We start from the raw sequence: 26905 nt of genomic DNA, 5'->3' as shown, positions 1-26905 counted from the left end.
AGAGAATAAAAGTGGATTCTTCCGCTTCAACCGAGGAGTTACTCGATTCGACAGTGTCCTGTCCCGAGTGTCCTCCTCTCAATCGACAAGAAATTGTCAAGTACACTTGATTTTGCTTCGCCAAGAGATCGCCGAACTAAGAAAGAGTTTGGATTTCCTCGTCCAGGAAAGCAACCACGTCCCATCATTGCAAAGTTTGAACACTTTCAGCAAAAAGTGTTTGTGAAATCCAAAGGTCTGGAGCTCAAAGGGACTTGGCTTGGCATGAGCAACCAGTTCCCCAAGGAAATCAACGAGAGGCATCAAATTGATGAAGAATCGCCGTGAGAAAGGCAAACGAGCGTGGCCAGCTGTTTCGTGATGCCAACGTCACGCCCTGATCTGTCGTCTTTATGAATTGTCAAAAGTGTATTGTAGCTTGTGTCATTCTTTGCACTTTTGCTTCGATAAACAAAACAAAAACAAAAAGGGAATCACGCGTGCCACCAGCATGAATTCTCACTCCTATCGGTCTGCTTTCCTGCTCTGCTTTGTTTCCACACACACTAAACACACAAGTCGCCCAAAACGCTTCTTGCGCACGACAAACAACCACCACACACCATATTATCCCCTTGTCACTGTTCAGTGTTTGCTCGTTATTCTATGTAGCCTCGTTTTGCTGTACTTAAATATAGCATCTCTATCACCCTCTCTAAATAACATTTGTCAACAAATACCAAAAAAATCTCCCGAAAACTGTCAAGAAAAACAACAGCAAAGAATACATAGTACCCAATCTATTTAAAATTATGATACACGCACCCATCATATGTCACACTTAACTTGTGTGTCATGGAATGTCAAATAATATTCATAAAGGTCAAATAAGTAGCCATATGAACACAGCCTCAGTTAAATTATTGCTAAAGCCAGGTAAAGACCCCACTCTCCCGGCGAATTATCGGCCCTTATCACTGATTAATATAGATATCAAGATTATCTCGAAAGACCTCGCAGCGAGACTTGAAAAGGTACTCCCGTCGATAATCCACTATGACCAGACAGGCTTCATTAAAGGTAGACGTTCCACAAATAATGTCAGACGTCTGTTAAATTTAATAAGCATGTCACAGCGTAAACACGAAACGCAATCATCATGTCACTTGACGCAGAGAAAGCTTTCGATAAAGTTAACTGGGCTTTAACTGTTTGCAGTACTTTGCAAATTTGTCTTCGGAGACTCATTTACACATTGGATAGCAACATTATACAATTCGCCAAAAGCGACAGTCACCACAAATAGGATCACTTCACAAAGTTTTACTTTACAAAGAGAAACGAGACAAGGATGTCCACTCTGACCAATGCTATTTGCAATATTCATCCAAACTCTTGCTGCAGGTATACGTCAGAATGCTAAAATTAAAGATATCTGCCCACGAGTGACAGAAGACAAAATCAATCTGTATGATGATGAGATTCTTCTTTACTTACAGGAACCCAACTAATCTCTTCAGGCAGTCTTCAATCTCATTAAAACATTTTCATAAATATCAGACTACTCGATCAACTGGACAAAATCAACAATATTCCCAATCACAGCAAACTCATGGACTCCTGCAGATCAAATCCCAGATTACCCCATTCCCATAGGAATTTAGGTATTAATATTTCGCCAAAACTCACAGAGCTAACCAATCTAAATTACACACCACTTCTGGAAAAAAATCTCAGCTGATTTACGACGCTGGAATCATTTGCCTATATCATTACTGGGAAGAATAGCCACAATAAAAATGAAAACCTTACCTCAAATTAATTATTTATTCGCAATGATTCCATTTAAATGGTTTCAAACATTAGATTCTACAGTAATAAATTATGATTCAAAAACTAAGAAAAATAGAATTAGTCTATCCACTCTTCAGAAAAGTAAACAGGAGGGAATCCAAAATGCTCCCAACTTTAAACACTATTATTTAGCGATCCAATTACAATACCTCATCAAATGGTTGCACCGCAATGAGGACTATGATTATTGGCTACAATTGGAACAAACAGACTGCAACAACATCAAACTGCCAAAACTTCCATTTCATCCAAGTCTTAATCGCCATAAATGCTTCAAGTACCCAATAATCGCATCCACCTTAACGGCTTGGTGGCAAAGTTTAGAATCTACAGGATCTCAATTAGCTCCCAGTATGCTCTCCCCAATCTGGCATAATCCAGATTTCGAAATTAATTATATACCTCTTCATTTTAGTACATGAGAACAACATGGAATTGCCCAGTAAAAGAAATCTTTCAAAAGTTTTTAAATAAATTGAATGCACTAAATCAATGCACTTACCAATCGCTAAATGGGAAGAAGACCTTTCCATGTGTGCTGACCGTAGCTACTGGACACAGATTGGTAACAATCTGTTTAGAATGACAAAAACCGCAACTCTACAGCTTATACAATATACAGTGCTCCATAGAACACACTTTACTCAGTACACTATGCATAAACTGGGCTTCTCTCCATCTAATATATGCGCACAATGCACCAAAAATACCCCAGACACCTATTCTCATGCTATATGGGAAAGTACACCAATTCAATGCTTTTGGTCTTCGATTACACAAAAACTCTCTTATGTTTTGAATTTCAGGATTCCACTTTCCCCAAGATTGTGCATACTTGGTGACTTAAGCATAATCGACCTCCCTAATAAATATTCACAATCAGTACTTGTTGTGTTAGCTACCTCTAAGAAAACAATTCTATTAAACTGGAAAAACAAACAAGCTATTTACATCAATCACTGGCTAAATCTCATCATAGAACATATTGCGTTAGAAAAAATATCAGTAGAACAAAAAAAATCAAGTACATATACAGTGGGTACGAAAAGTATTCGGACCCCCTTAAATGTTTCGCTCTTTGTTATATTGCAGCCATTTGCTAAAATTATTTAAGTTCAGACTCTAAATTGCCCGTAGGTGTGAATGTGAGTGCGAATGGTTGTTTGTTTGTATGTGCCCTGCGATTGGCTGGCAACCAGTTCAGGGTGTACCCCGCCTCCTGCCCGATGACAGCTGGGATAGGCTCCAGCACGCCCGCGACCCTAGTGTGGAGAAGCTGCTCAGAAAATGGATGGATGGATATTTAAGTTCTTTTTTTCCCTCTTTAATGTACACAGAGCACCCCATATTGACAGAAAAAAATTGAATTCTTGAAATTTTTGCAGATATATTAAGAAAGAAAAAGTGAAATATCACACAGTATTCAGTATTTAGTGAAAGCACCCTTTTGAGCTAATACAGCCATGAGTCTTTTTGGGAATGATGCAACAATTTTTCACACCTGGATTTGGGGATCCTGTGCCATTCCTTGCAGATCCTCTCCAGTTCTGTCAGGTTGGCTGGTGATCATTAGTGGACAGCCATTTTCAGGTCTCTCCAGAGATGCTCAATTGGGTTTAAGTCAGGGCTCTGGCTGGGCCATTCAAGAACAGTCACGGAGTTGTTCTGAAGCCACTCCTTCGGTATTTTAGCTGGGTGCTTAGGGTCATTGTCTTGTTGGAAGGTGAACCTGCGGCCTAGTCTGAGGTTCTGAGCACTCTGGAGAAGGTTTTTGTCCAGGATATCCCTGTAATTGGCCACATTCGTCTTTCCTTCGATTGCAACCAGTCGTCCTGTCCCTGCAGCTGAAAAACACCCCCACAGCATGATGCTGCCAGCACCCTGCTTCACTAGTGGGACTGTAATGAACAGGCGATGAGCAGTGCCTGGTTTTCTCCACACATGCCACTTAGACTTAAGGCCAAAAAGTTCTATCTTGGTTTCATCAGACCAGAGAATCTTATTTCTCACCATCTTGGAGTCCTTCAGGTGTTTTTTAGCAAACTCCATGCGGGCTTTCGTGTTTCTTGCACTGAGGAGAGGCTTCCGTCGGGCCACTCTGCCATAAAGCCCCGACTGGTGGAGGGCTGCAGCGATGGTTGACTTTCTAGAACTTTCTCCCATCTCCCGACTGCATCTGTGGAGCTCAGCCACAGTGATCTTTGGGTTCTTCTTTACATCTCTCACCAAGGCTCTTCTCCCCCGATTGCTCAGTTTGGCCGGGCGGCCAGCTTTAGGAAGCGTCTTCCATTTAAGGGTTATGGAGGCCACTGTGCTCTTAGAAACTTTAAGTGCAGCTGAATTTTTTTGTAACCTTGGCCAGATCTGTGCCTTCCCACAATTTTGTCTCTGAGCTCTTCAGGCAGTTCCTTTGACCTCATGATTCTCCTTTGCTCTGACATGCACTGTGAGCTGTAAGGTTTTATATAAACAGGTGTGTGGCTTTCCTAATCAAGTCCAATCAGTATAATCAAACACAGCTGGACTCCAATGAAGGTGTAGAACCATCTCAAGAATGATCAAAAGAAATGGACAGCACCCAAGTTACAGTGTCACAGCAAATAGTCTGAAATACTTATGGCTGTGTGATATTTAAATTTTTCTTTTTTAATAAATCTGCAAAAAATTCAACAATTGTACATTGTGTACATTAATGAGGGAAAACATGAACTTCAATTATTTTAGCAAATGGCTGCAATATAACAAAGAGTGAAAATTTTAAGGGGGTCTGAATACTTTACATTACTATATGTCTGTGCTGTTTCCCGGTCCGGGCGCCCCGCCCCTCTGCCCCCCTGGATTTTAGCACCATACACACTGACTGTTGTTTGTGCCTATGCACCAAACAGCAGTTCAGAGTACCCACCCTTTTTGGAGTCCTTAGAGAGGTGCTGGAGAGCGCTCCCGCTGGGGACTCCAATGTTCTGCTGGGGGACTTCAATGCTCACGTGGGCAATGACAGTGAGACGTGGAAGGGCGTGATTGGGAGGAACGGCCCCACCCCGATCAGAACCCGAGCGGTGTTCTGTTATTTGACTTCTGTGCTCATCACGGATTGTCCATAACAAACACCATGTTCAAGCATAAGGGTGTGGCATGGGGTCCCTGCGGCCTCCTCTGGGTGGCTGGTTGTCGGGGCGACTCAGTGGGGCCGGCGGACTGCCCTGGGTCCCTCGGTGTGGGACGTGTCCCGTCCGCCGGGCTACTCTCGGATTGACCCCTGGGCCTCATCCTGTTTACAATTAGTGCTTTGTCTTTTGTCTTCGTTTCTCTCTTCCCTCTAGAAACTCTGTTCTGTTCGACTGATCGACTCTGATTCTCAATAAGCATCAATTATAATACTAAGAAACCACAGCGGCAGCTTAAAAACTCCACTGTGACACAGTCAAACTATTCTGTCATAAAAGGGATACAGATCCTCCATTCTGCTTGACCTAACAGCCGAACAGGACAAAACATAAAAAATAAAAGAGAGAGAAGGGGGTGAGATAATGAAGGGGAGGCAAAGGGGGAGACCGAGTTAGGGTGAGGAGAGGGAGTGAGGGGATAGAGGGAGGGAAGGGGTTAGTGAGGGGAGAGAGTGAGTGGGAGACAAAGGAGAAGAGGGCAAGAGAGTGAGAGGGCGGGAGAAAGGGAAAGAGTGAGAAAGTGGGAGAGGTACAGAGAGTGGATAAGGGGAGGGGGAGCAGGAGACTGGAAGAGAGGGAGGAAGGCGAGAGAATGAAGAGGGAGAGCGACGGGGGAGGAAAGAGTCAGCGGAGAGAGAGAAATGGGGCGAGAGACTGAAAGAGAACGATGGGAGGGAGAGAGTTTGAGGGGGGAGTGCGAAAGAAAAAGAGGTGGTGAGAGTGCAGGAGGGGCTGGGGGAGAGAGTGAGTGAGTGAAGGGAGAGAGAGAGGGACAGAGGGAGTGAGAATGGTGGGGAGTGAGTGTAAAGGGGAGAGAGATTGATGGAAAGGGGGAAGAGAGTGAGGGGAAAGAGAGGGCGAGATGGGGAGCGAAAGCGTGATAGAGAGAAAGAGAAAGGTGTGTGTTAGGACGAGGGATTTTTCCTCAGTAATCGGGTGGAACCGACATCACAACTCCTTAAGCGTATTTTAAACAAAGTTTTTTTTTTTTTTTTTTTTTTAACAATTTCAATAGACGAAGAAAACAACGTGCATGTGTGTGCTCACTGCTGCACAACCGACCGCAAACAAGTGTAGTGTAGTACAGAGACTGACCTGTGAGGGGCAGCATGGTGCCACCGGGCATCCACACTGGAGGAGCGTGCTGTACAGTAGTCCTCGCTTTACAAACTGCCTGTCCGCCTACCACATCTTGCTGTGTCAGCAAAATAACAGGACACCTGATACAGTTTCAAATGAGAGTCGTAAAAATAAACTTCATTTGTTTATCAAGTTTCTTCCACGCAGATTCAATCGGGTGGCAGATTCATATAACGGATGCTGCCATCTGCTGGACAAACTCTTTTACACGAACTACCACCGAAGACATATTTAGTTCTCCGAGAGAACCATCATCATGACCAACAATAAAATACATTTACCATAGTAGGTCTTAGTGTTAATTAAAAAAAACACGTTTTTTTCCCTGAAATTATATTTTATATTGTAAGCCACTGTAACATTATGCACAGTTTGAACATTAACACTGTGCTTAATTATGGGGGGAAAAGTACTTTAACACTGATTCAATTAAAATGCATTCCACACAAAATTTAAATAAAAATTGCACTTAAACGGTACAAAACAAACAGTTCTTACAGATAAAATACAAATGTATTGGATTTAGAAATATAACTGAACGGTACTTGGGCAATGATTTTTTTTTTCAGGAATCTCATCTTGTTGCTTATAAAGCCGCGTGTCTTCCGTAATGACAAAAAAACAAAACAAAAAAAAACAGTTTTAGAAATGGCTGCATATAAAGAGGATTCCTACTTCCTAGAAAAAAAATAAAATAAAATAAAAAAACTTGCTCCAAAAACTCCTGTGTAATGCATGTACACCTCTGAATAATCATTGTACTGTATGTACACTCAATGTGGATTAGGCATTAGAGACAAAAACACAACTAAAAGGTATGGATGATATTTGTACTTTTTTTTGGGGGCGTGGATTATGTGTAAAAGTTGTACTTGTTTGAATAAAAAGGACCTTGTCTCTTCACTCCATCTAGTAGAATAGGGTACATAAATACAATAGATAAATACAGACATGGATTGAAAGCAAAGCATTTTATTTTTAGATGCTACATTCAATCTTTTCATACCAAAGGCACTGACTTCTGCAAACACAATATGAATTGAGAAAAGAAACAAAAGACATATTGTATAACCATTTGGATGCTGAACCAAATGTTAAATTAATTATAAACTGTCATCTGCTGCAAAAACGTAATTCTGATTCATCTACGATCACAGAGGTGATACATCCCGTAACAAACATTTGAAAACGCACTGAAATTTACATCCTTACACAAATCGTTTTGTTTGTAGAATTTGAATTAAACAGCGCAAATGACAAAATCTTCATTTCCCGAGTGACATCAGGTTTGAAGTTTGAATGCATGCAAAAGCATTGTTTCATTAAACTTATGATTTTGCCAATTTCTACCAGGGCTTTTAAAATACACTTTTACATTTTAAACCCAAAGGTATCAAAGTCTAACCTAATAACAAAAGGAAGATTCAGATTTTATCATTTCTTAATTGATGCAACACTGAAATAAATACCCTGAGGAAACTTATCTTGCATGCTGCTCAATGAATGATCTGCATTGCATTTTTAAAAAACTGATTTCATCAATATATTCAAAGCTTGAGATCATTTACTCAAATACATCTTTTTGTCTCAGAACAAAAATTAAATCTGAATTTTATAATACCGTATTTCTGCAAAAAGTGGGCGGAGGTATTTATTTACTCAACTGCAGATGGGGGAAGGTGTCTCCTGGGCCAAACACATCTTTGGAACAATATTAAACAGCAGTACATTTAAGCATTATCACACGAGAGTGAGTAATGTTGCACTCTATATCATCAAGGCTGTGATTCGGTCATAGGCACGACTTAGGAGTTAAATGGGAGTCAGCACACACCTGCCCCCAAATAAATGTCAGGAAAAGCCTACTCAAACAGCTGAAATGGATTTGGGTTTAACCAGAGCCTGTTTAAATGGTGGCAGGTGTGTGCTGACCCTCATTTAACATGAGTTTGAATATGATTGGTTAAATCGTAACACAGCCATGCCCCAAGATTGTGTGCACACTTGTGCAACCACATTATCTCAGAAGTTTATTTTTAATTCCTCTCTCGAAAATAATGTTTTTTTCAATTGAGTTCTCATTCAAAGAGGAAAATTTTTTGAAATGATTTATCTTTGTCTCTCTCTTTATATCACAAAAACCTGCAATTTGAACAGAGGTGTGTAGACTTTTCATATCCACGGTATATATATATTTTTTTTTCAAGTGGATGATGCAGAGGGGACACTATTTGTGGAATGCGTTATTGGAATGGATCTATTTCGTAATATTTTTTCCTCATAGCACTTGTATGCGTGCCGCAATAAAGAGTACTTTTGCAAAGTTTCAAAAAAAGCTAAATGTTAAATTGCCAAACATTGACACACACAAAATAAAAACTATTATAACGGTTGTAAAGAATCTCACATGCAGAAAAAAAAACATCACACACACTTTACATTAATGAGCGTTGCCAAAAAGTGCACACAAAATATACACAGCCAAGACAAAGTGAAATGAGCCATCAGTCAACGTCTCTCCACATTTCACCCACAATGCACCTGGTGTGGTTCTCGCCCATCCAGATGATGTCATCAGTGGGCATGATGGTGGGTGTCTGTATGAGTGCAGCCTCACCTTGCTCAAGGTCGACACATTATAAGGTTGCCCGCTTAACTCAACGCCCAACCTAATAACATGAAGACCTCAACCCTGAACAGTTAGCTTAGCGCCAGCTAGTTGTTTGTCTGGAAAGTTCCCTGCGCTGCGGAGGACGCTGTGCTGGCGGCGGCACTTTGGAAGGTTTTGTTGGTGAAGATGCCCTGCGAGAATTCCTGCTGGGCCTTGTGGAAGCTGGCCCCAGTCCGGCGGTACATGCCGTGAACCTGGGCAAGGGAGACAAACGTTAGCCCGTGGATCGGATGGGTTTTGGAGGTACATCCAGATGAACCGGGAAGTCTGAAATGTCACAATGACCGCAAACGGAAAAAGTATAATGGAACGCCGCTCAAAGTCGTACATACTGTAGATTGGTTAGAGAGTTTTTACCATGTCTTTTGGTGTGCTGATAGTGAGACCAGAACGTCACACTACACAAAGGTACCTCAAATTAGAGTGTTTTGAGATACGAAGTGTTATTTTGCCTTGACTCGCGAGCAATGACTTAAATACTAAATATAAACGATGAAAAATAAAATGAAATGAAATAAAACATAATTCAAATACTTAAGCTATCACAAAATAAAGAAAAGTATGGTATTGGATTGCTACATACCTGTAAACACAATGATTTACCATACAAGACTAATAACATGCACTTGGGGGTGCAAATGAAAAGTATGTAATCAAAGCTTGCTTTTGCAGCTGTTAACAATTGATATAAATATATGAAATAATAACAAGGTATATATAAAATATAAAAAATAAATAATACAAAAAAATCATAGCTATATGAAAGTGTTACTCTCAGTTTTAGCAAAAACTGTGTATTGACACTTCTTACCATCTTAAGGAGGACGACAGACATGACGGCGCAGATTGTGAAGAGGATGGCCACAATGATCATGATGGCGCCCACTGCTTTGGATGAGCTGATGACCGAGAAGGCGGCGATCCAACCACTGCAGCCGACAAGCACATCGGTTGTTTAAAGCGGCGTAGAACCGTTAGTAAGACACAGTTTGAACAGTGAAACCTCCAAAAGTGGAACGACCCAAAAAGAGGTACAATTTGGAGTTAAACCAAAATTTACCTTCACCTCAGTATTTATTTTTATTTATTTTTTCATAAAATCGGTACGATGTTGAAATGTTACTTAAAACACCACCAGTAATATAAATAAGTGCCTTACAATGGTGACAGTGCAAGCCCGGAATACTTTAGATGACTACACTTCACATTATTCAACATGGGAAATGAAAGAAAGTGAAATTACAGTGGTTATGGAAAGTATTCAGACCTGCTTAAATTTTTTACTTTTTGTTATATTGCAGCCATTTGCTAAAATCATTTAAGTTCATTCAGAAAAAAACGGAATTGTTTAAACTTTTTGCAGATTTATTAAAAAAGAAAAACTGAAATCCCCTCCTGGAAGCCGTCACCTTATCGTGGTGGAGGAGTTTGTGTGTCCCAATGATCCTAGGAGCTAAGTTGTCTTGGGGCTTCACGCCCCTGTTAGTCCCCCATGATGAAAACTATAAATGGATTGAGGTTTCCCTTGCCCGGACGTGGGTCACCGGGACCCCCCTCTGGAGCCAGGCCTGGAGGATGGGGTCAAAGGCGAGCGCCTGGTGGCCAGGCCTGCACCCATAGGCTTACAACCTGTGGGAGGGGCCATAGGGGTCGGGTGCAGTGTGAGCTGGGCGGTGGCCAAACGCAGGGACCTTGGCGATCTGATCGGACTACAGAAGCTGGCTCTAGGGACGTGGAATGTCACCTCTCTGGCAGGGAAGGAGCCCGAGCTGGTGTGTGAGATCGAGAAGTTCGGACTAGACATACTCGAGCTTGCCTCCACACACGGCTTGGGCTTTGGTACCAGTCCTCTTGAGAAGGGTTGGACTCTCTTCCACTCTGGAGTTGCCCACGGTCAGAGGCGCCAAGCAGGTGTGGGTATACTTATTGCCCCCAGCTCGGCGCCTGTACGGTAGGGTTCACCGGGGTGAACCCTACCGTAGCCTCCCTCCGCCTTCGGGTGGGGAGACAGTGCCTGACTGTTGTTTGTTCCTATGCACCAAACAGCAGTTCAGAGTACCCACCCTTTTTGGAGTCCTTAGAGAGGTGCTGGAGAGCGCTCCCGCTGGGGACTCCAATGTTCTGCTTGGGTACTTCAATGCTTAGGCAGCTGATGGTTACCGGCTAGCCAAGCGCAATGCAGCTTTGGTGGTCGGGCATGGGAGGAGTTTGGTGAGGCCATGGAGAAATACTTCCGGACGGCTTCGAGGAAACTCTGGTCCATCGTCCGGCGTCTCAGGAGGGGGAAGCAGTGCACCATCAACACTGTGTATAGTGGGGATGGGGCGGTGCTGACCTTGGCTCAGGACGTTGTGAGTCGGTGGGGAGAATACTTCGAAGACCTCAATTCCACCGACACGCCTTCCCATGAGGAAGCAGAGTCTGGGTTCTCTGAGGCGGGGTCTCCTATCTCTGGGGTTGAGGACACCGAGGTGGATGAGATTCGCCCGGAGTTCCTAAAGGCTCAGGATGATGTGGGGCTGTCCTGGTTGACACGCCTCTGCAACATCGCATGGACATCGGGGACAGTGCCTCTGGCTTGGCAGACTGGGGTGGTGGGCCCCCTTTTTAAGAAGGGGGACTGGAGGGTGTGTTCCAACTACACACTCGCACTCCTCAGCCTCCCTGGTAAGGTCTATTCAGGGGTGCTGGAGAGGAGGGTCCGTCGGGAAGTCGAATCTCAGATTCAGGAGGGGCAGTGTGGCTGAGCTCTAGAGATGCAGTCGGGAGATGGGAGAAAGCTCTAGAAAGACAACCATCACTCCAGCCCTCCACCAGTTGGGGCTTTATGGCAGAGTGGCCCGACGGAAGCCTCTCCTCAGTGCAAGACACATGAAAGCCTGCATGGAATTTGCTAAAAAACACCTGAAGGACTCCAAGATAGTGGGAAATAAGATTCTCTGGTCTGATGAGAACAAGATAGAACTTTTTGGTCTGAATTCTAAGCGGTATGTGTGGAGAAAACCAGGCACTGCTCATCACCTGTCCAATACAGTCCCAACAGTGAAGCATGGTGGTGGCAGCATCATGCTGTGGGGGTGTTTTTCAGCTGCAGGGACAGGACGACTGGTTGCAATCGAAAGAAAGATGAATGCGGCAAAGTACAGGGATATCGTGGACGAAAACCTTCTCCAGAGTGCTTGGGACCTCAGACTGGGCCGAAGGTTCTCCTTCTAACAAAACAATGACCCTAAGCACACAGCTAAAATAACGAAGGAGTGGCTTCAGAATAACTCCGTGACTGTTCTTGAATGGCCCAGCCAGAGGTCCGATTAAACCCAATTGAGCATCTCTGGAGAGACGTGAAAATGGCTGTCGACCAACGTTCACCATCCAACCTGACAGAACTGGAGAGCATCTGCAAAGAAGAATGGCAGAGGATCCCCAAATCCAGGTGTAAAAACTTGTTGCATCATTCCCAAAAAGACTCATGGCTGAATTAGCTCAAAAAATACTGAGCAAAGGGCCTGAAGACTAATGGGTATGTGATATTTCAGTTTTTCATTTTTAATAAATCTGCAAAAATGTCAACAATTGCGTTTTTTTCCTGTCAATTTGGGGTGCTCTGTGTACATTAATGAGGGGCAAAAAATTAACTTAAATGATTTTAGCAAATGACTGCAATATAACAAAGAGTGAAAATTTTAAGGGAGTCTGAATACTTTCCGTACCCACTGTAGAACAACTTGGAAGTCAACCAGTGCCATGGAACAGATTGTATTCCACTTTTGGGGGTTCCACTGTCATCTTGTCGAGAGTCAGGTTAGAGGTTAGCAAAAGAAGAATGAAAATTTGAGGTGTTACAAGAAGCAGCAGAGAGAGGGTTTAATATGATTTGTTGTCATTCAGAACACCAACTATGTAAAAAAAAATTTAATTAATTTTAAAAAAACAACAACCTTTGTATTTCAGGGGCTTTTTTTGTTTGTTTTTCCGAATATCAGGGCTTTGTGGAGTGTGTTGCAGAACGATCCAAAAATGGCGATTAAAATCTTAGGTACTGTATAGCCAACTTTAATTTAGGGGTTATGATCTTGTTAATATTCCATCCATCCATCCATTTTCTACCGGTTATCCGAGGTCGGGTCGCGGGGGCAGTAGCTTTAGCAGGGACGCCAAGACTTCCCTCTCCCCAGCCACTTCATCCATCTCTTCCGGGGGGATCCCGAGGCCTTCCCAGGTCAGCTGAAGTAGTCTCTCCAGCGTGTCCTGGGTCGTCCCCGGGGTCTCCTCCCGGTGGGACGTGCCCGGAACACCTCACCAGGGAGGTGTCCGGGAGGCATCAGAATCAGATGCCCCAGCCACCTCATCTGGCTCCTCTCGATGTGGAGGAGCAGAGGCTCTACTCTGCGATCCTCTCGGATGACCGAGCTTCTCACCGTCTCTCTCAGTTTCCACCCTGCGGAGGAAACTCATTTCGGCCGCTTGTATCCTGGATCTTGTTCTTTCGGTCACGACCCACAGCTCGTGACCATAGGTGAGGGTAGGAACGTAGATTGTCGCTCAAAATGTAGAAATCATAATCCCGTAACTGAACTTTATTAAAAGTAGCACTAATCTGTTTGCATATGGAAAATAATGAATTTGGTTATTTATGTTCACATATCCATTGACCAAAATCTTTTTCAACTAAAAAACAGTTTATTGTCTCAAATATTTAAATTCAATTAAAATGAGATGAATTAATGGAAAAACCTCTAATTAATAATTGTTTTAATTGAGTCCCACCACTATAAAATATCACAGTTGCCTCTGTCATTTTAAATTAATCCCGCAGTGTTAAAATTCACTTCGGTAGTTCCTGTTTCTAATGTCAAAAAGTATTTATCATTCTATAATTACATGTACATAGAGAAAATAAGGTATGAGATAATATATGTCTAAATGAATGTTTATTGCTACAGATAGGTATGAACAGGCTGTTTACCAGCTGTGAACTAGCTCAGACTAAGACTAATAAAATGTAAAACACTAACAAAAAGATGTAAAAGGGGGGAGAAAACAGTTTTAAGGTCATTAAACAAAAAGAAAACAAAACATTTTATTCCTTTATCTCTACAGAAAATAAGTAACAAACAGGATGCATGTCTACAAATAGAAATGTCCAGTGAGGTCGGTGAGCCATGAAAAAAAAAAAAAAAAAGAACAAAAACCTGTGGTGCTCATTTGAGAAATTGTTATGTGCACCACAGGTCATGATAACATATTGTATTGTCATTTGTTGTATGACATTTCTAATTTCAGCTTCATCTCAAGCGTTAACACCAAAGTGCAGTAACTACAATCCATTTTGCTGAAAAATCCAGTCCAGTTCTAATACAACAACTAAATGTTCACATGGAGTTTCAGCGCTCCAGCTTCAAAACAACTAACCTACAAACGCTTGCAGGCTTAAGTCCCCTTCCTCCTAAATAACAGATAATGCACCTCATTTATAATATTGTGACGGCATCTGTCACAACAGCAACTTGTATCCCTTTTTTTTTTAATTTTTAATTTTTTTTTTAAAGTGTGTTTGTGTGGTGACGGAGTTTTGGAGGTTGGGGGGGGTCATTCACTTACAGGAAGAAAGGCAGTGGAGAGGCTGAAGGATGTAAAGTCTCAGCAATTGGGAAAGGAAGAAGAGAAAGAGTGCAATTTAGCACGCAAGAATATTGATAATAAAATAACAACAACAACAAACAAAAAACAGGCAAGAAATGAAGTATGGATGTGCTCTTACAGAACTGAACTTGACCCAAGTTTCTTGCTACTGTACATCTGGGTTTACCATACACGTGGGATTAACTAAGCAATTGTACTTTCATTTTTCTTTGGCTTTTTTGCAATGACAACACAGAAGAGTACCACTGATGGCAAAAAGAAAAAGTGTGATGACCAAAGAACAGAAAATGGAACATGAATGTGGCATGAATTTTACTGAACAAATGTTAACGTAACTACACTTATTATGCACCACACAATTATTAATTCCAACAATACATATACAAAAACCTTCCTGTTCCCTCTATGCTACTGTAGAGGTCTTCACCAGGTGAGTCGTCAAGTTTTACTTTATTTTGGGAATCAAACTTAATGACAATGGCTCCCACGTTTCTTGGTACAATTTGAGTTTACCACAAATGTTAAAAAAAAAAAAAATAATAATAATAATGTAATGTAATGCACCCACCTGTTGCCCCACTTGGGGATGCCCACCGACTGAATGATGAAGATGGCCACTTGGCAGAAGAAGACAAAGAAGAAGAAGAAGAAGCTGAAGGAGCTGTCAGTCCTAAAGATGTCAGAACCCAAATATGACACCAAGGTTTAGAATGTAGAATAGAACAAAAACAAAATGATTTTTTAAAGTAATACCAATGACAAGATGACATCATATTCACTTACTTTTCAAAGTTGGAAACATTCCATAGGAATTAACAGGAATTTATGGGACTCAATGGGAATAAACCAGGAATTTTCAATTGAAGGTTGGCTCTTACTAGTTAGCTTAAATATAGCTGGTGAAAATATATTTTAGCAAAACCCTGACTAAAACAACCATAAATTCAGATGCTTTGCATTCTGAATGGCACTTTTTTTGGCAGGAGAGAGGCTATTTTCATTTAACATTTTGAATGGGACTTTCTTTGTATTTTTGGACAAGGTGGTGCATTTTTATCAATTTTTGAATGGGTTGATTCCAGGGGTTTACTACTAATTACCTCAACATTCCTTTTTTTTTTGTTCAATAAAATAATTAATTGTTCAATAAAATATTTTACATTTTCTACTAACAAATACATCTATTGAAATGTCATGCCTTTTAATTGTATTATTTTGCATGGATGTCTGCTTGTGACAAAACAAAATGTTCATATTTATACTTATTACTTCCAAATTTCTCCAGCTTTACTTCCCATGGAAATTTACCGGGAAGTTTTCCAGAATTTTGCAACCATATACTCACTTGAAGGCATTGTAGACGGGCCGGTACCAGCAGAGAAAGGAGCAGGGAGCGAAAAGGATGAGCCAGAGGATGGAGAGGCCAAAGTCAACACCGTAGGAAGACGACGTGGTGAAGTAGGCCAGACATGCCAGCATGTTGAGGAAAAGCGTCACGCAGTTGACTGCAGGAGGAGGAGAATGAAGAGGGGGAAGACACTTAATACACAGACACTTGTTGGCAGTGCTTCCCAGTGTCACTTGCCTGAAAATTATACATAAGTGTCTGCAATAAGGTGTACAAATGTTTAAAAAAAAATTTTAATTTCCAATAACGATGATGGTAATTTTAATAGACTATGTCATAAGTGAGACAAGTTTTGTTAGTGTTAATACACGTGACTTCTTATAGAGCAGTAAGCCCCTGCTATAAGTTTAAACTGTAAATATACCACAAAATATGATCCCAAAAATTTAAAGCTCATCTTACAACATAAATGGGCGGCACGGTGGACGACTGGTTAGAGCGTCAGCCTCACAGTTCTGAGGACCCGGGTTCAATCCCCGGCCCCGCCTGTGTGGAGTTTGCATGTTCTCCCCGTGCCTGCGTGGGTTTTCTCCTGGCACTCCGGTTTCCTCCCACATCCCAAAAACATGCATTAATTGAAGACTCTAAATTGCCCGTAGGTGTGACTGTGCATGCGAATGGCTGTTTTTTTTGTTCAGGGTGTACCCCGCCTCCTGCCCGATGATAGCTGGGATAGGCTCCAGCACGCCCGCGACCCTAGTGAGGAGAAGCGGCTCAGAAAATGGATGGATGGACAACATAAATGGCTTACAGATCATTTGTTTTCTTAAGAATGCACTAGAAGTGTATGTGTATAAGCAGCAAAGACTCTTCTGCCCGACATACAATGATGTTAATCTCTCAGTAAAGATGCATCATTTCAACATACTTCTTTGACACCAATTACTACTAAAAGGGAAGAGGAGCTTTTTCAAAAGAGCACAAAAAACCTAAATATCAGTTTTTCCGCAAACAGTTGAGGATAGATTCAATAGAAAAAAATGGGAACGTGAATTTGCGAATAGCGGACTACGAATAAGCAGGGGTTCACTGGAGAATATACTCCACAATTGTAGGAGCTCAGCAAAAACTGTCTTAAAATTACAAAAAAACAGCATTATGATCATGATGAACTTTGGCGGTTCCGTCATGATTATTGACATCGGGGCGGTGAGAGCACTCACACATCCAGAGGTAGTACATCATCTTGCAAACCCTCTGGTACTCATTGGGAATCTCCTCTGAGAAGTCCTGATAGAAACACGGCTTGATGGGGAAACTCTTGGGGAGCGGAGGCCAGTTATTTTGTTTACCTGATAACAGGATAGAAGCAAGAGCAGCAGTAAGTTACACCAGTGTTACAGTATGGATTACAGAAGTACAGAGTGTACCATTTGTCTAATGTTGCACATTTAAAACTTAATTTCTCGTGTATAATGCTCATTTCCTCCCCCAAAAAAACTGTCAGAAGTCAATAGTGGGCATTATACATCGGTATAGGGGAAAATGGAAAAAAACTTTCCCATTTTATAAATGTTTGCCGCCATCTAGAGGTTATGAAAAAGCTGTGCACGCTCATTCCAAAATGCCAGCGCCCCCTAGAGGTTATGAGAAAAGTGTATACGTTCATTCTAATATGCCACCGCCACCTAGTGGTTATGAAAAAGGTGCAGCCTACACTTTCATTCCATGTACAGTTGTGCTCATAAGTTTACATACCCTGGCAGAATTTTTTTATTTTCTTTTTTAAATATGACTGATGACTGAACAACAACCATCAGTAATTTCTTCATGGTTACGTTTTGTTTAATGATAATGCTTTTCTGAAACGCTTGACCGTTTAATTTGAATCCCATTAAAATAAAATTAAGTGTTTTGCCTGGCCCTTTAAGTTTTCTTTAAAGAATTGTAAACATCTTACAAAATCTGCTTTGGTAATCAAACATATGAGCACAATTGTGTGTTTTCTCATTCACTAAATAAAAGTAGGGCTGTGAACTTTCAAAATAAGAGCAAGTAAATAAAAAGAAAGTATTACATGTTCAAATAAAGTGCTTCACTTAAGAATAATTATTTGAAAAAAAACTAACAAAATACAGATAATACTTCATGTTTCGATCATATGAGTAGAAGCAAAATCATGCATTGTAAAAATGCATTTTACATAGGTACGAGGGTTTTCCAGAATTTTGAGGTCAACTTTGGGGGTGCGTATTATACATAGGTGTGGATTATACACTAGAAATGATGGTAAATTGTAAACACAATACAAGTTTGTATCTACCCCTAAGAAACAAACATGGACGTACGCAACGTTGTGGAGGTCATGACTTGGGGAAGGCATCCAGTATATTTTACTTAAGCAGAAAATATTTGAGGAAAAAGTAAATGCTATGATGTTGATGAACACAGAGTGGTACCTTGACTTACGACGAGTGCCCCAATTTATTAGTTTTTCAAGTTATTAGCTGTTACTTGGTTGATTTTTTATTTTTTTTTTCTTAATGTTACAAGTCAAAATTTTAGTTAGTCAGATGGACCACCACTAGAGTGAAGTGAAAAAAAGATCCTGAGCAATTAAGGTCCTGTAATGTGGGCAAGGAGAACCATAGTCGACTATGCACTTCCAGACATTTATTGAACGGAACAGTCAAACACACAAATCCAAAATGAAAACACTTGCCAGCAAGAAGCTGCTGTAGGCCACAACTCATGTACAGACGCTCACACACCAGCTGACTCTAGCCCCTGATATCACTCACTGGGCTACACCCCTTAAAAGGCACACATCCGTCACACAACTACTACAGCATGTACTGTATGTGTATTTACACGTCATAAAACCAGTTTATTTCTGTACATGCTTTTACTATAGTTTATATTATTATGCTATTTTTCTTTATTTTTCTGATAGAAGGCATTTCAATTCATTTCAACGGAGAAAGTTTATTTGATACACAAGTAAATTGATATCTGAGCTTTGTCACACAGCAAATTCAACTCGTAAGTCAAGGTAGTCTTGTACTAAATGTTTTCAGGTAGCGACCCGAGTGAGCAATGCTGCTATTAACCTGAGGAGCCTTGGTTCTGGAGCTCCTGCTCTCTGCGGTCCAGCTCGGTAGCTTTCCTATCCAGCTCCTCCTGCTGCCTCAGCAGGATGGCCTGTGCTGAAGCGGCGGTCGCCTAAGGTGGGAGGAGAAGGAGGAGGAGGAGGTGGCGGCAGGAAAAGGCTTTATTGGAACAAACATGCTCCTTTTTATCTCAGCGGCTTTTAAAGTCACAGACAATCGTTACGGAGATTGAATGCACATTCTAAGCAACAGTGAGACCGCTTCACTTTTAGCATGTATCTTTGGTCTTTAGGAGGCAGCAAAGAGCTTATTTAACAGCCACTTCATATGGTACACGAGGAAATATTCGCATTTAATCAGCATCAATATTTAAAACTGGCCAGAACAACCAGTGAATGTCAATGGCTCTGTCAAAGGTTAAATTGCGTGTGTTGCTTTAAAATGCAATTATTTGTTAGCTATACTATGTGCTGATAAGGAATAAAATCCATGAACCTAACAATTTGTCTTGTCCAGAGTTCTGAGGAGGTAAAAGGGTAATGTCCATGTAATAACTCCTTAGACTGTTGCTTGACAAGTTTTGGAGGTCAACCAAACTGCTGCTTTTGAACTCAACTAAACAACTATTTTGTACGCTGTATTTTGAACACTGTTGTGGACGATCGATTAATAAATTGAAAGGAACTCTGTTAATATTTAACCAATTACCAGTAAAACAATGACTTGAATGATATTATTGTGTAAACTGAGCCGCTGTCGAGTGTGTGGTCACTGATCATGTTCAGGTAACACAAAGCTATCTGAGGAGGCAGGGCAAGGAGAGGGAGACGACTGCAAGTCTCCAAAATGAGTAAATGACTATACTATACTTGACAAAAGGTTGCATGAATGTATGAACATGTGTTCACACATGGGGTGTGACTCACCTGTGGACTGGGCTCTGAGGATGGCTGTAGCACCGCCGGTTGGTAGGGGGATGTGGAGGCTGGAGTGGTCTGACTAGCCAGGCTCTCCAACACACACACAAAAAAAGAAAAAAATAATTCAATTATGCAGGTGAACAAAAAACAAATATATTAGAAGAATGAAGAGATGAAGATGAAACCGAATGAAGCAGTAGATGGTCTTACCGTGGCAGGGAAAGGGTTGTACTGGTCAACGGATTCGACGCTGGAGTTTGTCACCTGTGTGACAGCTGGGTCCTGAAACAAAATCAAAGAATGTATCATTCAATTTATCTTGATAAAAGATGACAATTAATTAATCAAGACATTTTGACAATTTGTATGCTTTCAACAGTTTGCAGAAGCTCCTTTTCTGTTCCCAGTGCACAAAGCAAGGTCAATAAAGGCATGCTTAGATACTACATTTGGTGTGGAGGAAGCCACTCAAACACCTTTGGGATGAACCAGAACAGAGATGACCAGCAGTTCCAACATTAGTCGCAAAGAGAAAACAATGGCCACTGACATCTTGGAGGAATTCTTCCCAGAAGAGGGTTTTTTTTACTACCTATTGATAGAATGGCAAGCTGTTGCAATAGTTTCAAGAGTGAAAACGTCCAAAAGTATGGCTGTGATAAAAGTGGGCTTCAATGTTACTTATCAGCGCCGGACACACCTGTAAACATTCCCAGCCGGACTCAACAATTGACTACTTCCTGTCAAGGAGGTTGCAGTCTGCCTGCACTGGCACGGCTCTCTCTTATGAAATGTGTTAGCAGAATGGACTTGGTGATAGCTAAATTCAGTTTGTGACATATTTGGGTTGGGGTGGGGTTGAAGTTAGGTTTAAGGTTTAGGGGCTGGGATTAATGTCAGGGATAGGGGTAAGGTGATCACTTTAGAATTTAGGGTAGAGGTAAGGATTAGTGTTGAGGTCAGGTCTAGGGACAAATAAGTAATTATAGATTAGGTTTAGCGATTAGGGGTAGAGAAATAAATTACATTAATTGAGTTTTTGGGTCAGGCCAATTTTTTAAATTATTTTTTTAAGAGTCGAAAAAAAGCGCCTTCAGAAGCCTGGTGACACACACTGTTTACACAGTCATGGCAGTGAACACAGAGGAACTAGTTTACTAAAGAGGCACAGTTTCGTCAGTCATTCGGAATTAATTCGTGTTGACAGGAACGGTCTGCTGCAAAGTATGTTTTAAGGCTGTTGAAACCAAAGCAAGAAGCACAACCAAGTTAAATACAATTGAACAGGATTTGGGCAGTGATTCTTTCACATACCACTAGAGGGAGTCCATGAGTGGTACGCAGGCCACACTGAGAATCACTGAGCTAGGGAATAGGATAAGGGTCAGGGTTATGTTTAGTTAGAGTGGTTAGGGTTTAGGGATTAGAGCAGGGACTAAGGTTGAGTTAAGGGTTGGGGCTAATGATTAGGTTGAGGTTAGGTTTCAGGATTAGGTTTCAGGGTTAGATGAGGTTCAATTTATGTTGAAGTAAAGTTAGGTTTAGGAGTTAGTGGTTAGGGTTAAATTCAGGGTAGGTTTCCAGGACAGGATTAATATTTGTGGATGAGGTTTTATTTCAAAAGGGTAACTACGCTGAGTCAGGCTATAAACAGGACCACCATTTCAAAGTTTAACATAGTATATTAATTTAAAAGCAGACTGACATTTTCATTATTGCAAATGGAATCGTTTGTTTTGCATACTTGTGCCAAAGCCAAGAACAGGGCAGAGCTAATGGGAAAACAATTTAATGAGAAATTAACTGAGACTAGCTACAAACAAGTTTGAAGGATTTAAAAATGTTACAATGTTACTTCTCTGCACATAATTTGTTTTTTTAATAAATAAACAGTATTTCCTAGCACTGAAAGAATAATGTTCAACCTCAATGGTTTACATTGTACAATGCAATGGTCCTTCTCCAAGAAAAAAAGGTTATTTCTCATGACAAAAATATTAGTGAAAGAAAAAAAGGCAGCCAGATGGAGTTCAGATTGCCTTTTGATGACACTGCAAAAAATGGAGGGGGAAGACTTGAGAATATTAACACATCAACTTAACCTCTGCGAAACAGGAAGTGAGATAGGACACCACAGAAAACATCAAGAACAAAGCATGTGCAATTTTTTTTCTCCACAAATGTTGATGTGCCAGTATGTTTGTGTGGGTACTAATTAAAGCTCAAATCTATTTATTGCAATGAATAGGATCCCAGTCTGTGGGAGCAAGGGGCTAGGCGGGCATCGCGTGCCAGCTGCTGACATCTTATTTATTGAGCTTCATCTCCCCGCCCAGCAATCAAACAGTCGTGTACTGCACTGTTGCCGTTTGTTCACATTGCAGTGTAGCTACATTGCCGTGTAAGATTGTGATTCATGTAGATCAGTGATTCCCAACCAGTGTGCCGCAAGAGATTATCAGGTGCGCCACAGGAAATTGTTCAGTTTCACTTAAATTTGTTGAAAAATAATGTATCTTTGTTCATCTATCTATCCCAGCGACGTATAGTGACAGGCAGAGCCGCTAAATGCTCTTCCACTATACATGACAATCTGTGGATCCACATTTTGTGAGATTTTTATTTGGTGGTGTGCCATGGGATTTTTTTTGTCCTCATGGAAGCAAATATGTGCCTTTGCTCGTCAAAGGTTTGGAAACATTTAAGTAACTAATAATGAAGCTTTTCGTCAAACACTTTTGCTATCGCCACACCTGATGCCTGGGCATAGGACATCATGTGACCCCGTAAACCTAAATTCTGCACACGTCTACAGTGTAGAATTGTCGGAGTAAGGTCATTGTTGTTGTGTGACTAAGGGGGAAAAGTAATAAGTTAATAAATTTATGGCTTGATTGGCTCATATTGTCGAGGAACAGCACTGTGGTCACCATAAAATGAGCACTCCTGAGCTGGCCACCGGCACCTAATTTCGAATCGGCAGTAATAAGTCTTTTAAACTCTGACAAATGGCCAGAAAAGTTTCTCAACTCGGCGTAGTAACTATTGCAAGGCGGTTAAACGGTTTAGACACACATTCCTTGTTGGCTACACGTTAACTTCCTACAACTGAGCCAAGAGATAGCCCATCCTGGTTTCCAATCAAAGCGCGCTGATTGGTTGAAAGGCCTGTCAATTCTGAACATTCACCCAATGGGTACAGAGATAACAGGCTAAGGCCTTCCCATCGACATCCACCAAACAAGTTTCCTGACGTGCTGGCTCGTGGTTAACCCTCTCGCGAACGGAATTGACAGTCAACGAGCTCTTGTCTTTTGCTCCACTCGAGCACAAAATAAACCACTTACATTGAAGGGGTTGACGCCAGCTGACTCGGCGAAGGGGTTGTCATCAAACGCCGACATTTTCTGAAAGACTCGGTGATTTAATCCTCTGTGAGCGGGGGAATAAACAACGAACTCCTCACCGCCGCTGAAGTTGCCTCTTCAAGTCACTTCCTCGACTCAAGAGCAGCGCGCATGCGCAATCAGCCTACTGGACGGTGACGTCACTGCGCCACGCACGTAACCCAGGAGGTGCGCAACAGAAATACGGTATATAATAAAATCAACCTATGTCTGACATGTATTTAGGAACAGATCAGTTTACTTGCGTAGGGCCAAAAATCGGTACAGACGACATCTGATTATATTTACACTTAGGATTACATTTATTAAGCACAGTTTAAGATCGTAAATGCTCTAAATGTCCCCCTTCAACATTGCAACGATTCCTCAAACCTTTCTCGAACACTGTGTCGCACAGCATGACGCAAATTTCGATTTGCATCAATTTCAATATAAGTTTCAGAGACGAACTCTTTAAAGTTAGAGTAGTATCCAGGAATTCTTTGGATTCCAAAATTGAGTTTAAATAAGATAAGCGGTATAGAAGATAGATAGATGGATGGATGATGATTTATACTATAATATTACTTTGCATTGTGCAAATTATGATGAAACAAAAAAAAAAAAAAAAAAAAGGAGAAGAAATTTGTCACGCTGGTCGTAATGCAAACAAGTTCCACAGTCACGCCCGGTGGACTGTTTTGTTGGAATAAAACAAAGCAGAGGAAAATTCAAGACATGCAGACAATGTAAATGACACACACATTCAAATGAAGAACTTGAAATAGAGCGAGAGCGTGCATGTAACGTATACAAATAGAAAAACATGGGGGGAGTGGGGGGACGCGGATTAACTTCAGAAATATTTACAGCAAAAGTAAACAAATTCAGAGCAGAATTTATAGTTTTACCATTTTTTTACACAAGTACCTGTAGTTCTACTTACTTTAAATACAGACTGTTAGTACCTTTACCACCTTTACTTTTGTACTTAAGTACATGTCCTTCTTCTTCTTTTTTTTTTTTTTTTACACAAGTACCTATACTTCTACTTGTACAGTAAGTACAATGTGTGAGTACTTTGCTACATCTGAATAAAGGTGGGCATTAACGCTTTAGATTTTCAATGCAGCCCTATGGGGGGCACAAGTCAGTGCAAACTGTAGGCCGGTCCCAAGCCCGGATAAATGCAGAGGGTTGCGTCAGGAAGGGCATCCGCCTTAAAACCTTGCCAAACAAATATGAGCGTTCATCCAAAGAATTCCATACCGGATCGGTCGTGGCCCGGGTTAACAACGTCCGCCACCGGCGCCGTCAACCTGCAGGGCGCTGTTGGAAATTCAGCTACTGTGGGTCGAAGTAAAAGAAGAAGAAGAGGTGGAAAGCGGGTTCTTCGGCAGAAAGAGAAGAGGAAAACACAGAGCCTAGAACTGAATGTGGGGACTTTGAATGTTGGGACTATGACAGGAAAATCTCGGGAGTTGGTTGACATGATGATTAGGAGAAAGGTTGATATATTGTGTGTCCAGGAGACCAGGTGGAAAGGCAGTAAGGCTAGAAGTTTAGGGGGAGGGTTTAAATTATTTTACCATGGTGTAGATGGGAAGAGAAATGGAGTCGGGGTTATTTTAAAAGAAGAGTTGGCTAAGAATGTCTTGGAGGTGAAAAGAGTATCAGATCGAGTGATGAGGCTGAAATTTGAAATTGAGGGTGTTATGTGTAATGTGATTAGTGGCTATGCCCCACAGGTAGGATGTGACCTAGAGGTGAAAGAGAAATTCTGGAAGGAGCTAGATGATGTAGTTCTGAGCATCCCAGACAGAGAGAGAGTCGTAATTGGTGCAGATTGTAATGGACATGTTGGTGAAGGTAATAAGGGTGATGAAGAAGTGATGGGTAAGTACGGTATCCAGGAAAGGAACTTGGAGGGACAGATGGTGGTAGACTTTGCAACAAGGATGCAAATGGCTGTAGTGAACACTTTTTTCCAGAAGAGGCACGAACATAGGGTGACCTACAAGAGCGGAGGTAGAAGCACACAGGTGGATTACATCTTGTGCAGACGATGTAATCTGAAGGAGGTTACCAACTGTAAGGTAGTGGTAGGGGAGAGTGTGGCTAGACAGCATAGGATGGTGGTGTGTAAGATGACTCTGGTGGTGGGGAGGAAAATTAGGAAGACAAAGGCAGAGAAGAGAACCATGTGGTGGAAGCTGAGACAGGACGAGTGTTGTGCAGCTTTTCGGGAAGAGGTGATACAGGCTCTCGGTGGACGGGAAGAGCTTCCAGAAGACTGGACCACTGCAGCCAAGGTGATCAGAGAAGCAGGCAGGAGAGTACTTGGTGTATCTTCTGGCAGGAAAGGAGAGAAGGAGACTTGGTGGTGGAACCTCACAGTACAGGAAATCATACAAGGAAAACGGTTAGCTAAGAAGAAGTGGGACACTGAGAGGACCGAGGAGAGGCGAAAGGAATACATTGAGATGCGACACAGGGCAAAGGTAGAGGTGGCAAAGGCAAAACAAGAGGCATATGATGACATGTATGGCAGGTTGGACACTAAAGAAGGAGAAAAGGATCTATACAGGCTGGCCAGACAGAGGGATAGATGTGGGAAGGATATGCAGCAGGTTAGGGTGATTAAGGATAGAGATGGAAATATGTTGACTGGTGCCAGCAGTGTGCTAGGTAGATGGAAAGAATACTTCGAGGAGTTGATGAATGAGGAAAATGATAGAGAAGGGAGAGTAGAAGAGGCAAGTGTGGTGGACCAGGAAGTGGCAATGATTAGTAAGGGGGAAGTTAGAAAGGCATTAAAGAGAATGAAAAATGGAAAGGCAGTTGGTCCTGATGACATTCCTGTGGAGGTATGGAAGCATCTAGGAGAGGTGGCTGTGGAGTTTTTGACCAGCTTGTTCAATAGAATTCTAGTGCGTGAGAAGATGCCTGAGGAATGGAGGAAAAGTGTACTGGTGCCCATTTTTAAGAACAAAGGTGATGTGCAGAGCTGTGGCAACTATAGAGGAATAAAGTTGATGAGCCACACAATGAAGTTATGGGAAAGAGTAGTGGAGGCTAGACTCAGGACAGAAGTGAGTATTTGCGAGCAACAGTATGGTTTCATGCCTAGAAAGAGTACCACAGATGCATTATTTGCCTTGAGGATGTTGATGGAAAAGTACAGAGAAGGTCAGAAGGAGCTACATTGTGTCTTTGTAGATCTAGAGAAAGCCTATGACAGAGTACCCAGAGAGGAACTGTGGTACTGCATGCGGAAGTCTGGAGTGGCAGAGAAGTATGTTAGAATAATACAGGACATGTACGAGGGCAGCAGAACAGCGGTGAGGTGTGCTGTCGGTGTGACAGAAGAATTTAAGGTGGACGTGGGACTGCATCAGGGATCAGCCCTGAGCCCCTTCCTTTTTGCAGTGGTGATGGATAGGCTGACAGATGAGGTTAGACTGGAATCCCCGTGGACCATGATGTTTGCAGATGACATTGTGATCTGCAGTGAAAGCAGGGAGCAGCTGGAGGAACAGTTAGAAAGATGGAGGCATGCACTGGAAAGAAGAGGAATGAAGATTAGCCGAAGTAAAACAGAATATATGTGCATGAATGAGAGGGGTGGTGGGGGAAGAATGAGGCTACAGGGAGAAGAGATGGCAAGGGTAGAGGACTTTAAATACT

General features: G+C 41.7%; 2 protein-coding genes across 6 annotated transcripts in view; one reads left to right on the top strand and one right to left on the bottom strand.

Moving 5' to 3' along the window:
* Nucleotides 1–7096: 7096 nt before the first annotated feature.
* scamp2 (secretory carrier membrane protein 2) lies at nucleotides 7097–23314 on the bottom strand. Of its 3 annotated transcripts, none has more exons than XR_009788523.1 (10): nucleotides 23180–23314; nucleotides 20043–20114; nucleotides 19839–19922; nucleotides 18913–19024; nucleotides 17026–17154; nucleotides 15800–15959; nucleotides 15023–15124; nucleotides 14413–14450; nucleotides 9623–9740; nucleotides 8866–9005 (listed from the first exon to the last, which is right to left on the bottom strand). XR_009788523.1 is itself a non-coding variant. In XM_061773337.1 (10 exons), the coding sequence occupies exons 1-9, from the start codon at nucleotides 23234–23236 to the stop codon at nucleotides 9627–9629; spliced, it is 852 nt and encodes a 283-aa protein (XP_061629321.1). In that variant the 5' UTR covers nucleotides 23237–23314; the 3' UTR covers nucleotides 8866–9005; nucleotides 9623–9626. The 3 variants fall into 3 exon arrangements, 2 of the variants coding, with proteins under 2 accessions (XP_061629320.1, XP_061629321.1); XM_061773337.1 differs by having other exon boundaries at nucleotides 14413–14434; XM_061773336.1 differs by lacking the exon at nucleotides 14413–14450 and having other exon boundaries at nucleotides 7097–9005.
* The window catches only part of mpi (mannose phosphate isomerase), a 16850-nt gene continuing 13229 nt past the window's right edge, over nucleotides 23285–26905 (top strand). For 2 of the 3 annotated variants that reach the window (XM_061773331.1, XM_061773332.1), the window contains exon 1: nucleotides 23285–23425. The gene's annotated coding sequence lies outside the window, so the exon portion shown is untranslated. The remainder of the gene's footprint in view (nucleotides 23426–26905) is intronic. The other variant, XM_061773335.1, reaches the window with a different exon arrangement.

The sequence above is a fragment of the Phyllopteryx taeniolatus genome, chromosome 5 (genome assembly GCF_024500385.1).
Source record: "Phyllopteryx taeniolatus isolate TA_2022b chromosome 5, UOR_Ptae_1.2, whole genome shotgun sequence".
In the NCBI taxonomy this organism is placed as follows: domain Eukaryota; kingdom Metazoa; phylum Chordata; class Actinopteri; order Syngnathiformes; family Syngnathidae; genus Phyllopteryx; species Phyllopteryx taeniolatus.
Note: the sequence above shows the minus strand (reverse complement) of the source record. Positions and strands in the feature narration are given on the sequence as shown.